General features: G+C 49.2%; 1 protein-coding gene across 1 annotated transcript; it reads left to right on the forward strand.

Moving 5' to 3' along the window:
• Window positions 1-274: 274 nt before the first annotated feature.
• MAFA (MAF bZIP transcription factor A) lies at window positions 275-1730 on the forward strand. Its single transcript, XM_033155959.1, has one exon. It carries the CDS (start codon window positions 698-700, stop codon window positions 1670-1672), a length of 975 nt encoding a protein of 324 aa, XP_033011850.1. The 5' UTR covers window positions 275-697; the 3' UTR covers window positions 1673-1730.
• The last annotated feature ends 10945 nt before the right edge of the window (window positions 1731-12675 follow it).

The raw sequence follows: 12675 nt of genomic DNA on the forward strand, positions 1-12675 counted from the left end.
TTCAGTTACTCGCCAAGGGGGGGAGGCGGCCGAGGGGGCGGCAGCAGGAGGAGCAGCGCTCGGGACCCTCGCGCGCCCGTCGCCGCCGCCGCCTTGCAAAGCGGGCAGGAGGAGGGGACGCGCGCCTCGTGCAATTCCAGGACGCCCCCCACTTGCGGGGGGGGGGGCAGGAAAAGTGCCGGGAGGGGGGCGCTGGCCGCTTGGCATAGCCGCCTCTCCTGCTGCTGCTGCTTTGCTGCCTGGACCCCGGAGCGTCGGCGGAGAAGCAGCCGGGCAGAGGCAGGGAAGCGCGCCCGGCGTTGCAGCTGAGCAGCGAGGCCAGGCTGGAGGGGGGCTGCCCGGAGCCCGCAGGACGACCACCGCCCTCCCTGCACCGCCTCCTCCCCGCGGCGCGCCCCCCTCCTGGCCCCATGGACTTTTTGGAGTGAGGGCAACTTTCCCCGACGACGCCTCCTTCGCCCTCGCCAGCAAAAGCCGCTTCTTTTCCCTTTTCCTCTTTCTCTCTCTCTTTTCCTCTCTCCTTCCTCGCAAACTCTCCTCCACTGAGATCGGGAGCAGCAACTTTTCCTGCCTCTCCAAGCTTCTCCTCTCCGGCCGCCGTCGGAAGGGGGCCTGAGCGGAGACCGGGCGGCGGGCGTCGTCGGGGGCCGGGGCACGCGGCGGCGGCGGCGGCCTGGGTGGCCCTCTATGCGGTGAGATGGCGTCGGAGCTGGCCATGAGCGCGGCGGACTTGCCCACCAGCCCGCTGGCCATCGAATACGTCAACGACTTCGACCTGATGAAGTTCGAGGTGAAGAAGGAGCCGGCCGAGGCGGAGCGCTTCTGCCACCGCCTGCCGCCGCCGGGCTCGCTCTCCTCGACGCCCATCAGCACGCCCTGCTCATCCGTGCCGTCGTCGCCCAGCTTCTGCGCGCCCAGCCCCGGAGGGCAGCCGCCGACGGGCCTCGCCCACCCGGGAGGCGGGGGCGGCGGGGGCGGCGGCGGAGGCAACCCCGGAGGGGCGTCGGGCAAGGCCCAACTGGAAGATCTCTACTGGATGTCCAACTACCAGCACCACCTGAACCCCGAGGCGCTGAACCTGACGCCCGAGGACGCCGTCGAGGCGCTCATCGGACACCACCACCACCATCACCACCACCAGGGCGGCTACGAGGGCTTCCGGGGGGGCCAGCCGTTCCCCGGCGAGGAGTTGGCCCCGTCGGGCCACCACCACCCTCACCACCACCACCCGGGGCACCACCACCACCACCCCGGGGCCGGGCACCACCCCCATCACCACCACCTGCGCCTGGAAGACCGCTTCTCCGACGACCAGCTGGTGTCCATGTCGGTGCGCGAGCTGAACCGGCAGCTGCGCGGCTTCAGCAAGGAGGAGGTGATCCGCCTCAAGCAGAAGCGGCGGACCCTCAAGAACCGCGGGTACGCGCAGTCGTGCCGCTACAAGCGCGTCCAGCAGCGGCACATCTTGGAGAACGAGAAGTGCCAGCTGCAGGGCCAGGTGGAGCAGCTCAAGCAGGAGGTCTCCCGCCTCGCCAAGGAGCGGGACCTTTACAAGGAGAAGTACGAGAAGCTGGCCGGGCGCACCTTCGCCGCCGCCGCCGCCAGGGACCCGTCGCCCGCCCAGGGGGGACCCGCGCCGGGCAAGCCGCCCTCCGCCGACTTCTTCATGTGAAGCCGCGGGCACGACGGCGCGGACGGAGCTGGGGGAGCCCCCGTCCCACCCCTCGAGAACAAGGAAGAAAGCGGTGGGTTGGGGGGCGTGCGAGCCCCTGTGGATTGTTCTTCTCTCCCGCGCCCTCCTCGTTCGCTCGCCTCCGGAGAGAAGTTGTAAATACCCGAAGGGGCGCACGGCCTCGCCAAGGCTTCGCGGTTTCTTTCTTGTGGGACCCAGGTCGCCGACCCCAACCCGGAGACAGAGGGGAAACCAGACCTGAAGTGGAGGTGGGGTGGGGAGGGGAGAAAGACCCGCTCCCCACCAAGTCCGGCCCCGGCACCTTCCTTGCACTGACTGCGTTCATACCTTTTTCTACGTAAGAAAGCCGACTTGAATTCTTCTTTCTCTTTCCTCGCCTCCCCCCCCCGACTTCGTACTGACTGGCTCTCCTTCCACCTCTACCCCCATCTCCCCACTTTCCTGCCCTCCCTGCACCTCTTTTGATGCTCTAAAGTGAAGCGAGGGGGCCTCGTCTTTCCTTCCGCTGTTAGTCCCTGGCGTGTTCGCCCCGTCGGCTGGCAAAGGAGGCGCGCGGACTTGTACATTTCGCCGCGGGGACGGACGGACGGACGCGCTCCGGGGGACAGGCACCTTTTTTTTTAGCAAGGAGGAGGAAGGACAACTTTTCTGTCTCCCCCACCTCAACGTAAACCAAACGAAAACGTCTTAGCAGGCAAGCCCCCCACCCCACCCCCGCCTCCAAATATCGCTCGACGTGAAGCAGCAGCAATAGGATTCTGGCGACCAAGGACAGCGCTGTTGGAGAGGGGTCCCCAACTTCCTTCCTCCTTTCCTTCCTTCCTTCCTTCTTTGGAGAGCCCGAGGGGGCCCTCGTCCTGCCGCGGCGCCCGACCGACTCTCTCCCGGCCCTCCTCTGCCTCCTCGAGACCTCCTTCTCTCCGCATTCCTGCATGCCGGACATGTATGGGATTTCAGTAAAATCTCTCTCTCCCCCCCCCCCGGCCCCGCTCCCTTACGAGAACAGATGAGGGGAAAGCATGAACCAGTTGTTCTCCCCGCCCCCCCCCCCCACTCTCCTTTTCGGTGCATCTTAAACAGAATCTGATAGTCTTAAAAAAAAAAAGATTTTGCAAAGTGATGTTCCCCCCTCCCTCCTCTCCTGATGGAACAATGATGTTCATATAACGCTGGACCTTTTTTCCCCCTGCGAGGGGGACGAAGCAGGTTGGCCTCCACAATCTGGGTTGAGTTTACTTGCCTTTTTAATTCCCCTCCTTTTTTTCTTAATTATTTTTGTCTGTGTGCGTTTTTTATTTAAAAAGAAAACAAAAACACCAAACCAACGGGGAACTGAGCCAGACTTAACTTATTTAAGGTGTCCACTTGTACATATGAGTAGGTCTTTAGTTCCTTTCTCTCCCTCCTCCTGAGCCCCCACTGCCCAGTCTTAGCTTCTTGACCCTTTACTTTGCTTGGTGACTTTAAAAGGAAAAAAAAAGAAAAGAAAACCTTTAAAAAAACAAACACGAGTCTTAATGAAAGTTTGTATGTAATAGCATGCAAATAATATAAGAATTAATTTAACGATGTTGACAAAGCCGAATGCACTATATACAGTAATCAATTGGATTAAATAATGCTGTTTGTTTTATAGAGATTTAAAATTATCTATGCTGTTTAAAACAATATTGAGGGAAAGAAAAGTAAACACTCTTAAAGACAATTTGAAAGGCAATAGAGTTAATATATGAACTGCAATCTGTTGGCTGCTATATAATAATATTACTAATACTATGCACCAGAATTATTTATTAAATTCCAAGGAAACGAAATAACGGTTTGAACCTTGATTTATAAAATGCACACTTTATTTATTGCTAATAATGATGATGATGAAGATGATGATGATAATAATAATACAAAAAAAATGCAATTGTGCTTTTGGGTGAAGGCTTAACTGATTCACAGCTGGGCTATTTTTTTTAAAATAAAAGTTGTTTGTTTAAAAAGAGGACTCTTAGGAATAAGTATCTTTAAAGCATATGGGTATTTCTCAAAACCCGGCACAATTTGTGAAATTTTGGAACCTGGTGCATTTTTAGGTGCAAGGCATTTTAAATGAAATTTCAATTTCTGTGGTTTTTAAACACTGTTGCATCCAGATACAACCAATTTCATCTCTAGAGCTTCGATACGGTTCTTAATTTCCCCCCCACATCCTGCTCTTGAGCCATGCAGGCTGTTGCAACCTCAAACCAACTGAATATTTATATATATAGATATATTTTTGTTTGTTTGTCATGAATTGTTTCTTCTTTGTGTTTCAGGCATCAGTGCAAAAAGCCTCCTTCTAGCTTTCATTTGCTACAAAACAAAAATAAATCTCTTTAGACATATTTCTTCGTCTTGCTGCCTTTTCTAGTCTTGTCCCCCCCCCCCCCATTTTTTTGAACGTATTTTGCACCTTCTGGGAGCTTGGCTGTGTCTTGGGTTTATTGGATGTAGGAAATGAAATGGCAATTGCCTCTCGCGTTCTCTTCCTTTGCAAGAAAATCAGAAGTGTGTTCGGAGACTGAGGGAGCGAGAGAGATGGGGGATGTGTGTGGGGGGATTGTGCACGGCTAGCCTGTGATCTTCAGGAATTTGAAAAGTTATATTAAATTTACCTAAATTCAAAGACCTCCCGTCCAGAACTGTTCTGTTAGCACACTGTCAAATTAAATTAATCTCTCTTTAATAAGAATGCTGGAAAAGGCTGCTGAATCAGACCAATGGCTCATCTAGTCCTGCATCCTGTTCTCACAGTGGCAGACCAGCTGCAACAATGGAAAGCTTGCAGTATTTCTTTGGATATTCTGATTTCTTGGAGCTATGCTACAATTACACCACTTACCATTTAAAACAACTAGATTATTTCCCCCCAACTGTGTTTTTTTGTTTTTTTGCAATTTGGGCAGCAGCTTTTTGGGAAAGGAAATAGCCTTGTATTCTGAATTCCTGATTGGCAAATGTATTCACATGCAGCCTTTAAATAATAGAAGGTATATTTAAAATGTGGCTTTTAAAAAAACCGTGTTAAATTCTTGGCTTATTTTAGGTTTACAATATATGAATCAGTATATTTGTGGAATGTATTTCCTCCCATCTGTTGGGGAAATTCCTTTTTCATGCTGGATTTAAAACAGTTATTCTGACCTGCCACTCATCCCACTTTTAAGATTCTAAATGAAAGAGTTTAATTGGAATAGAAATTGGGTATATTGTCTCATTGTGTTCCCAGTTAATTAGTTAAAAGAAAATTTTGCTCCAGTTGGTGGGGTCTATTTTAACCACTTTCCTCACTGCCTGTTTTAATAACCAAATGCAGAGTGTATCCGCTTGACTTTTACTTTAGATGGTAATAAATTGGCTTATTTCCTACTTCAGCTTTTTAGGGCTTTATGTTCTCTTAAATCAATCCGTATAACTTCTTTAAAATACTGTGGGTGCTGGAAGAATGGAGTGTGGGGTAAATGTTCTGCTTTTAACAGCGTGAATTTCTTAAACCTAGAAAGTTAGAGAAGGAATTAGGTATTTTAACCTAGAAAATAAAAAACAGCAATTTCACTGATTAACCTGCATGTATTATTTGTATTTAAAACTTTCGCATGAAATATTTCAAGTAAAGGAACCCCCAAAATTCAAACAATGCATGCCTGGATGGGGTTTGGGTTTTTTGGGGGGTGGGGTGGAGAATGATATAAACTTATTAAATCTCCAAATCTTTTTCTGTTTGGGGTGACTTGCCTGTGTCAGTGTCTTCCTAGGTTTTTTTTTTTTTTAGCCACAATCCACCAGGAATACGTTCTCCTGTGTGAGCCTTGTTGAAATGAATTGGGGCCGTATCAGAGCATTCTTGGGGCTTGGTTGAAATCGGGGGCTTCTAGAAAGATCTTTTCCAGTGTGGGGCATGATCCTAGAGAGCTTGCCCCGGGATTCATCCGGACTGCCGCCCATCCTCTTCCAGGACAGTTGCGCCCACTCTGCCCCATTGAAAAGGGGCCCAAGACCTGAACTCCGCAGAATGTCCAGCTCCCCAAAACTCCTGCAAAAGTTTGAATTTAGCTCCTCCGATCCTTGGTTGAACATGTTCCAGCTTTACTGATGCCCCCATGAGTGGGCAAAGAAGACCAAGCAAGGGTGAGTATAGAAGCACAGAGTCTGCAACCTCTTGGCTGCTTTTTAACTATTATTTTTCTTCAAGTGGGGAAAATGTTGGAAGTGGAGAAGGAAGCTAGAATTTGGGCACCTTTTTTTTTAATAGCTTTGTCTAGTTGAGTATGGCATGCAGTTAGACTCTGTTTTCATCTGGGAGGTGGTGCTAGCCTTGTCTGCCACCCCTCGCCTTTGTCCTTCCTCTTCCTTGCATTAGTTTTATTGTTTGCTGGTCAAATTTTGGCTCCTCACCCTACCCCCTTTTCCCGTAGCCCAGCTTTTCCAAATCCATCTCCGATTGGCCTCGGCGCCCTTTTGCTTTCGTGTCCTGTGCGTTCTGGCAGGAACGGCGTGATGGACAGTGCGATGAGAAGTTGTCCTGTGATGCTGAAATGTTATGCTGGCAGTTCACCTGGGTTACCTAGAGAGCTTTGTGGTGTTGCTTGTAGTCCTGCATCCTTTTCTGAGTGGCAGATGGTTAGCTGCTTCCAAGGAACTGTGATTTGACAGACCCATATATATTTGTATGTATGCTTTTGCCCTCAATGTTACAGAACCGAGCTCAGAGTCTTAATCCACTTTTGAGGCTCCCCTCCGGTCGTTCCGCACTAAGATTGCGTTTTCGCAGTGCGCAACTCCCTGCCATGCCAAATCTTGTTGGCGTTCCTTTCGGTTGAGATATTGATGTGACCTAATGTGTTTCAGCTGCTTCTCGAGGTGTACCTTGACCCCCAAAAGCGGCAAAAGAATGGCGCCTGCTTTGGTGATTTAACCTGACGGTCTGCAATGCCAGACGTGGACTTACGGAGAAGCAGAGATTGCAAGACTGGCGCAGCGTCTGTCTGAAGTGGGGCAGCATTAGCCAGCCTGAGGGGAAGCATTGGAGGGTTTTTGGATTAGGAATCTAGCCTGGAGGAATTAAAACGCTCTCTCTTCCTTTCCCACTTTCCCTTATTCTCCGCTTTCCGAATCCTCAACCTCTTCTGGCCTTATATATGCTGTCCCTCGACATTGTTGTTGTTCAGTCGTTCAGTCGTGTCTGACTCTTCATGACCCCATGGACCAGAGCATGCCAGGCACCCCTGTCCTCCACTGCCTCCTGCAGTTTATTGGTCTCTAAACCTCTAGGCAGGTCATTCTTGCTTGGTGCGATCCAGCCCTTCCTTTCCTGTAACAAAGTCTCTGCTTGTTGTTCTCTAGCATCAGAACAGACAAGGCAATGACTAAACAAGGACGGGTGGGGGGTGGGGGTGGGGAGCTTTGGGACAGTGCGAGGTGCTTCTGACCACAGCAACTTGAGAAATGCCAAGTCATAGGCAATAATTTCCAAGAGTCAAAGACATTGGTGTCAGGCGACAGTGAGCTAAGAGCAAAAAAGTCTCCTCTGTCCAAATGCTGTTTAAATCTACCCAGCTTTCCCCACCACGCAGAGCGCTGTGGGTGGTGCTTCTGTTTTGGGGTTTGTCATGCTGGTTGTCCTCCTGAAAGTGGGGTGAAGGATGCTGAAACTCATAGACAGTATAGGATACGACCTTTAAAAACAGCAACCACTCTGAGACGGAGGATAGTCACTTTGCAGAACACAAGGCATTGCTCGTTTCAGGCATTGCATTTCCAAAACCGTTCCTTGCATTTCAGTCCCATTAGTCCGACTAGTTTAGAATGCCACCCAGTTCCTGCCTCCTTGCCGGTTGTCACTTGGGCATGAAGGGGACACCTGTGCTTTGTACATCTCTGGCACTTAAAAGTTAGAGAGATGCTGTCTTTGAAAATGAAACTTGCATTTTTGCTGTTGCACTCCGTTCTCACTGACAGCTTACTTCAGTATTTGTTTGTTTTGTTTGTTTAATTTAATTTAATTTACCAAAATTGCTAGTGGCTATTGCAATATCTGGTGTCGAAAGGTTCCATAGGCATTTTTTTTTGCTATATTTCTTGGTGCCTTTTTCGTCGTCTTAAAAAACCGGCTGAGCAAACCATTCTCTGCTATACTATCCTCACTATTCAAGATATTATAGTTCATTCCCCTCTAACCCCCTCTGTTTTACCAAACTGAAAGTCCCTGCTTATTAAGATTTTCTCCAGTATAAATTGAGGGATTGCTTCTTAATTTTGAAACCATCAACTGGGAATCCCATTGAGGGTTTAATCCTTCATTTCTGTAGCTTCTTTCCCTGTCCCTGATTTTTTCTCCGGTGGGGAGGGACAAATCACCTTCGTGCTCCTTGTCTTGACTCTGTTTCTCCTCCTGTGTCTGCAGGAATTGGCACGGCACTTTGGCAATGCCTGAAATCCTAACGGGCACCCCAATTTGTTTTGTGTATCCCCCCCCCCCCCCGTGCCATCTACATGAAGTCAGAAAGAGGGTAAGGGGCATAAACATTCAGTGTGTGTGCTGTTGTTTTTAAATAGTCCTTTTTGTGGCTCTCCATTTCTAAGATTTATTGCTGTTTCTTTAATTAAATTGAACTGTTTGTGCCTGTTTCCCAGCTTCTTTTAAAGCTAACAATTAGGATCAGGGGAAGCTGGTTTATATCGGGCCAAGCTCTTTGCCCCCTTAGTTGCAAACACTGTACATTTAAAGAACACTTTCCTCCTCGGAGAATCATTGGAACTCTAGTTTACCGCCCCCCCCAGAAAGCTACAATTCCCAGCAGCCTTAAACTACAGTTCCCAGGTTTATTGGGTGGGCATATGGATGTGATTTAAATGCACAATGTGGTTGCAGCCATTGTTTCTTAGTAGCAAAAGCTTTCAGATGTCTTTGCACTTTCTGTTAGAAGATGCCAGGATTGAACCCGTGGCCTGTGTGCCCTTCCAAATTTAGTAGCAGCAATCCTCGCTGATTTCCCCCCACCACCACCCTGTGCCCTTTCCTTTGATGTCCCATTTGCCGGTGGTTTAACGGATCGATCTAGTACTGTTGATATTATAACATTTAACTCTTAGGAACACAGGGAAGCCGGCCTTGTGTGGAGCCAGACCGTTGGGCCCTCTTGCTTGGCACTGCCCACATTGGCTGGCAGCAGCTCTGCAGGATTGTAGGCAGGGATCCCTTCCAGCCCCACCTGGAAATGCCAGGAGTTGAACCTGGGCTCTTCTACATGCAAGGCAGATGCTGTGCCAGTGGGCTGTGGCCCTTCCCCCTTTAATCTGCTTCTTCCAAAGAGCTTGGGGGGTGGCAAGGGTGGGCTCCCTCTGTACCCGTGTAAGAGCACAGCAACAAGAGCGGGGAAGGTGGGCTCAGGGTATCCCTGCAGACTGAGCAATTGAGTCGGGCTTTGCGCTTGCGTCTCTGCCGCGGGTGTCCAGCCCCACACCTTGTGGTAACCCCTGTCCCGTTAAAGCAACCACCTTCTGACTCTCAGGGGGTGCCTGTTTGCCTCCAAGCTGTGGCTGGGCATCTCCTTGCCTTGGAAGCGCCATCCCTCGGTTGGAAAATGGGCACCCCGGAGCAGTTAGACAGAGGCCTTGCCCAAAGGAGCTGCCATCTTGGATGCTCTGCCCTGTGGCTAGAGGCCTGCTGCATCCTTTTGACCTGGGGGAGCCCCTCCTAAGAGAGCAGGCCTTTTCACAGACGTAGGTTCCAGAGGAAGCTGCCTTTTACCAAGTCAGACCATTGGCCCATTTAGCTCCATATTGTCTACACCAACCGGCAGCAGCTCTCTGGAGTTTCAGACCTTCTGCATGCAAGGCAGATGTGCTGCCACTGAGCTTTGTGCTTGGAGCTGCAATCCACTTACCTGCAAGTGAGCTCTGCGGAACCCAGTGGACTTGCTTCTGAGTAGACTTGTATTAGACTTGATCAGTAAAGGGTTTTTCCTCCCCTCACCCCCTTTTCCCTTTACGCAGGTTCTCCCAAAAGGGCTGGCGCTCGGATTAATCTCTCTGGTTCGGATTTTGAATGCCCACAGATCCCTCTTGTTAGTGATCTCATCTCTCCCATTCAGGGTGCATCCTTTCTGTGTCGGTCTTTAAATTGAGCTCTTGATGCTTGTTCTCCAAACGCAAACATCATGCTTCTCTTTCGGTGGTGGTAATGGAAATCAATGCAACCCGCAGCCGGATGCTAACCGCACTTCCTTACTCGCAAGTAAGCCAGCTGACTTGAATGGGATTTGCTTCCAAATCACTCCGCTTAAGGTTGCAGCAGCGAGCGGTTTTTAGCTCGGTGCGTTTAGCTTTCTTGATTTCAGTGGGACTTGTTTGCGGCCAGATTTTGTTAGGTTGCACCCCAAACATATTTGTGCCAATTTCTCAGGTGGTTGTTGCCTAATGAAGTTAACTGAGCAAAGTATTGTTTGGTTTGTGAAATGCTGTTGACATGAGAGAGTTCTGGAGAGAATTCCAGGCAGAAGAGGATCTTAAAAGTGGAGTTGGCACCATGTGGCAAACGGAGCCCAAACTCTGCACTGTCTGTTGCCGTGAATTGGATGCTTGTTCAAGAGAGTGTGTCATTTGAGCTTTCTTTCCAAGGTTTATACTTTGAAAGAAAACAAAAGATGCAGGCTGAACCAGAATTTTATTTTTTTTAGAGATGGGGCAGAGAAATATACCTATATATTTAGAAACAAAATAGGAAATTCTTTCCAGTAGCACCTTAGAGACCAACTGAGTTTGTTCTTGGTATGAGCTTTCGTGTGCATGCACACTTCTTCAGATACCTGCAACTGCAACTATGGAAGGCACCACATTGAGCCGCATGAAATGGAAGTCCAGGTATCTGAAGAAGTGTGCATGCACACGAAAGCTCATACCAAGAACAAACTCAGTTGGTCTCTAAGGTGCTACTGGAAAGAATTTCCTATTTTGTTTCGACTATGGCAGACCAACACGGCTACCCACCTGTAACTGGAACTATATATTTAGGTTCAGCCGAAGAAGGAATGAGCACCAGGAATATGTTTGTCTGCGGTACTGGCTTGTGGTGGCTTGGTGTTTTCTCAAATCATCTGTTGTTCGGGCTTTTATTTTGATGAAAAGCTGAATTCGTTTTGTTTGCAATATGCCTCAGGCCGCTGGGTGTGTCTGTCTGCATCCGCTCACTTACCATGTATATAAACTTTTAGGAACATAACTGCAAGTTGGTTCTGAATTTCCCCCTCCTTCAATCTGGATTTCCTCATGTTGTTGTCCAGTCATGTTGTTGTTGACAAAGACAACAGGATTTCCTCATGTTCACTCCTTTTCAAAGTATCCCTGGTAGAAGAAAATCCCAGACTGTGGGAGAGAAGATTGTGGGGAGACGTTGATATGAATGAGACCGCAAGAAGCTCACCGTCCATATTGATACAACACTCTGAATGAGCCAGTGCTGCTTATAATAATACACATGACTTGTACTGATAAAGCGATGAGGAATTGTTGGAAGGGATGCCTTAATTTTCAGAAATTTTCTTGTGGGAAGATGTCCCAAGATACCTTGTTTTGAGTCCCACAAATGGGGCAGTTATATAACTATTTTTCTTGCTGTCTCTCTCTCCCCATCTTCTGGCTTTTGCGCCCGTGTAGGAAGCCAGGCCTTCGTACTCCTCTAGGCTCAATATCTTTCTCTCCTCCCGTTCCTCTGCCCTTCTGCTTTTCTATTTTCTAGAGCCTGCGTTTTATTTTCTCCCTCTCTCTCCTTTATTCTAGAAATTGGGTGGGGTGGGTGTGCCCAAAACACCCCTCCAGGGATTCCCCCCCACCCTCTGCTTTCTGGGATTTTCCAGACTGAAGACACCAAATCCCGTGGCCAGGATGGGTGTGTATACAGATGTGTGCCAAATGGAATTGGCACTGCAAAGAGTCTGGATCTACAGAATACAATGTGATGTGTGGACACCGAGTGCTGAACGTGAAGCCGAGGGCAGGAATTCCTGCCAGCGCCTGCCTGGCTGCATTACTCTTCCCCCCCCCACCCCCGTCCAAGCTTCTCTTTCTTGTCCGTGGAGCAGGCAAGCTGCGGTGTTGCCCTGCAAAAGGAGATGTTTGCATCAGCGTTGCAACGCGGTGGTGGCAAAGCAGTTTGGGGAGAATGTCCGATAACGGCAGTTTGGCACTGGGACCAGTTCTAGCAAAATGAGAGCTTGGTGCAATGTTGCATTTCTCCGGCGGTGCACTGTGTAGTGTGCATGAGTGTGCTGTTACTACACAGGCTGTGTCTGATGGCCACACGGAGTAATTCGTGGGAAGAGGGGCTGTCCTTTCAGTTCAGTCCCTGGGGGTGATCCTATGGGATGGCAGCGTGGTGTAGTGGCTAGAGGCTTGAGGGCTGGGAAGCCCATTTTGAAATGGCTCCTCTGCCTTCGCGGCCAGCGTCTTTGAAATATCTGGAGATGAATTATCTGTCACTTTTTACATGGTGGTGTTCCTGTAGGGAGCACACACAATCTGTGATCGTGTCAAATGTGCCATAACACAGCATCTCTCCTGCTCACCTGCCTTTGGGTTACTGATTCTTTGGCACCATAAAATAAAATAGTTTCTGCACTTAGATGCCTGACATGAAAATCTAAATACCTTATATCTTTGCTGTGTGATTATGATTCTCTACTTAAAAAGAAATTTAAAGCAACTAAAACACACCTTCCTGAACTGGATCCACTATTATTAATAATAATAATAATAATTTATTATTTGTACCCCGCCCATCTGGCTGGGTCTCCCCAGCCACTCTGGGCGGCTTCCACCAAACATTAGAATACATTTAGAATATCACAGTTTAAAAACTTCCCTAAACAGGGCTGCCTTCAGGAATTTTCTGAATGTCAGGTAGTTGTTTATTCCCTTGACTTCTGATGGGAGGGCGTTCCACAGGGCGGGCG

The sequence above is a fragment of the Lacerta agilis genome, chromosome 7 (genome assembly GCF_009819535.1).
Source record: "Lacerta agilis isolate rLacAgi1 chromosome 7, rLacAgi1.pri, whole genome shotgun sequence".
NCBI classification, from domain to species: Eukaryota; Metazoa; Chordata; class Lepidosauria; order Squamata; family Lacertidae; genus Lacerta; species Lacerta agilis.

Excerpts from the sequence above, each read along its gene's own strand:
- MAFA (XM_033155959.1), top strand. The coding sequence starts at position 698 with ATGGCGTCGGAGCTGGCCATGAGCGCGGCGGACTTGCCCACCAGCCCG.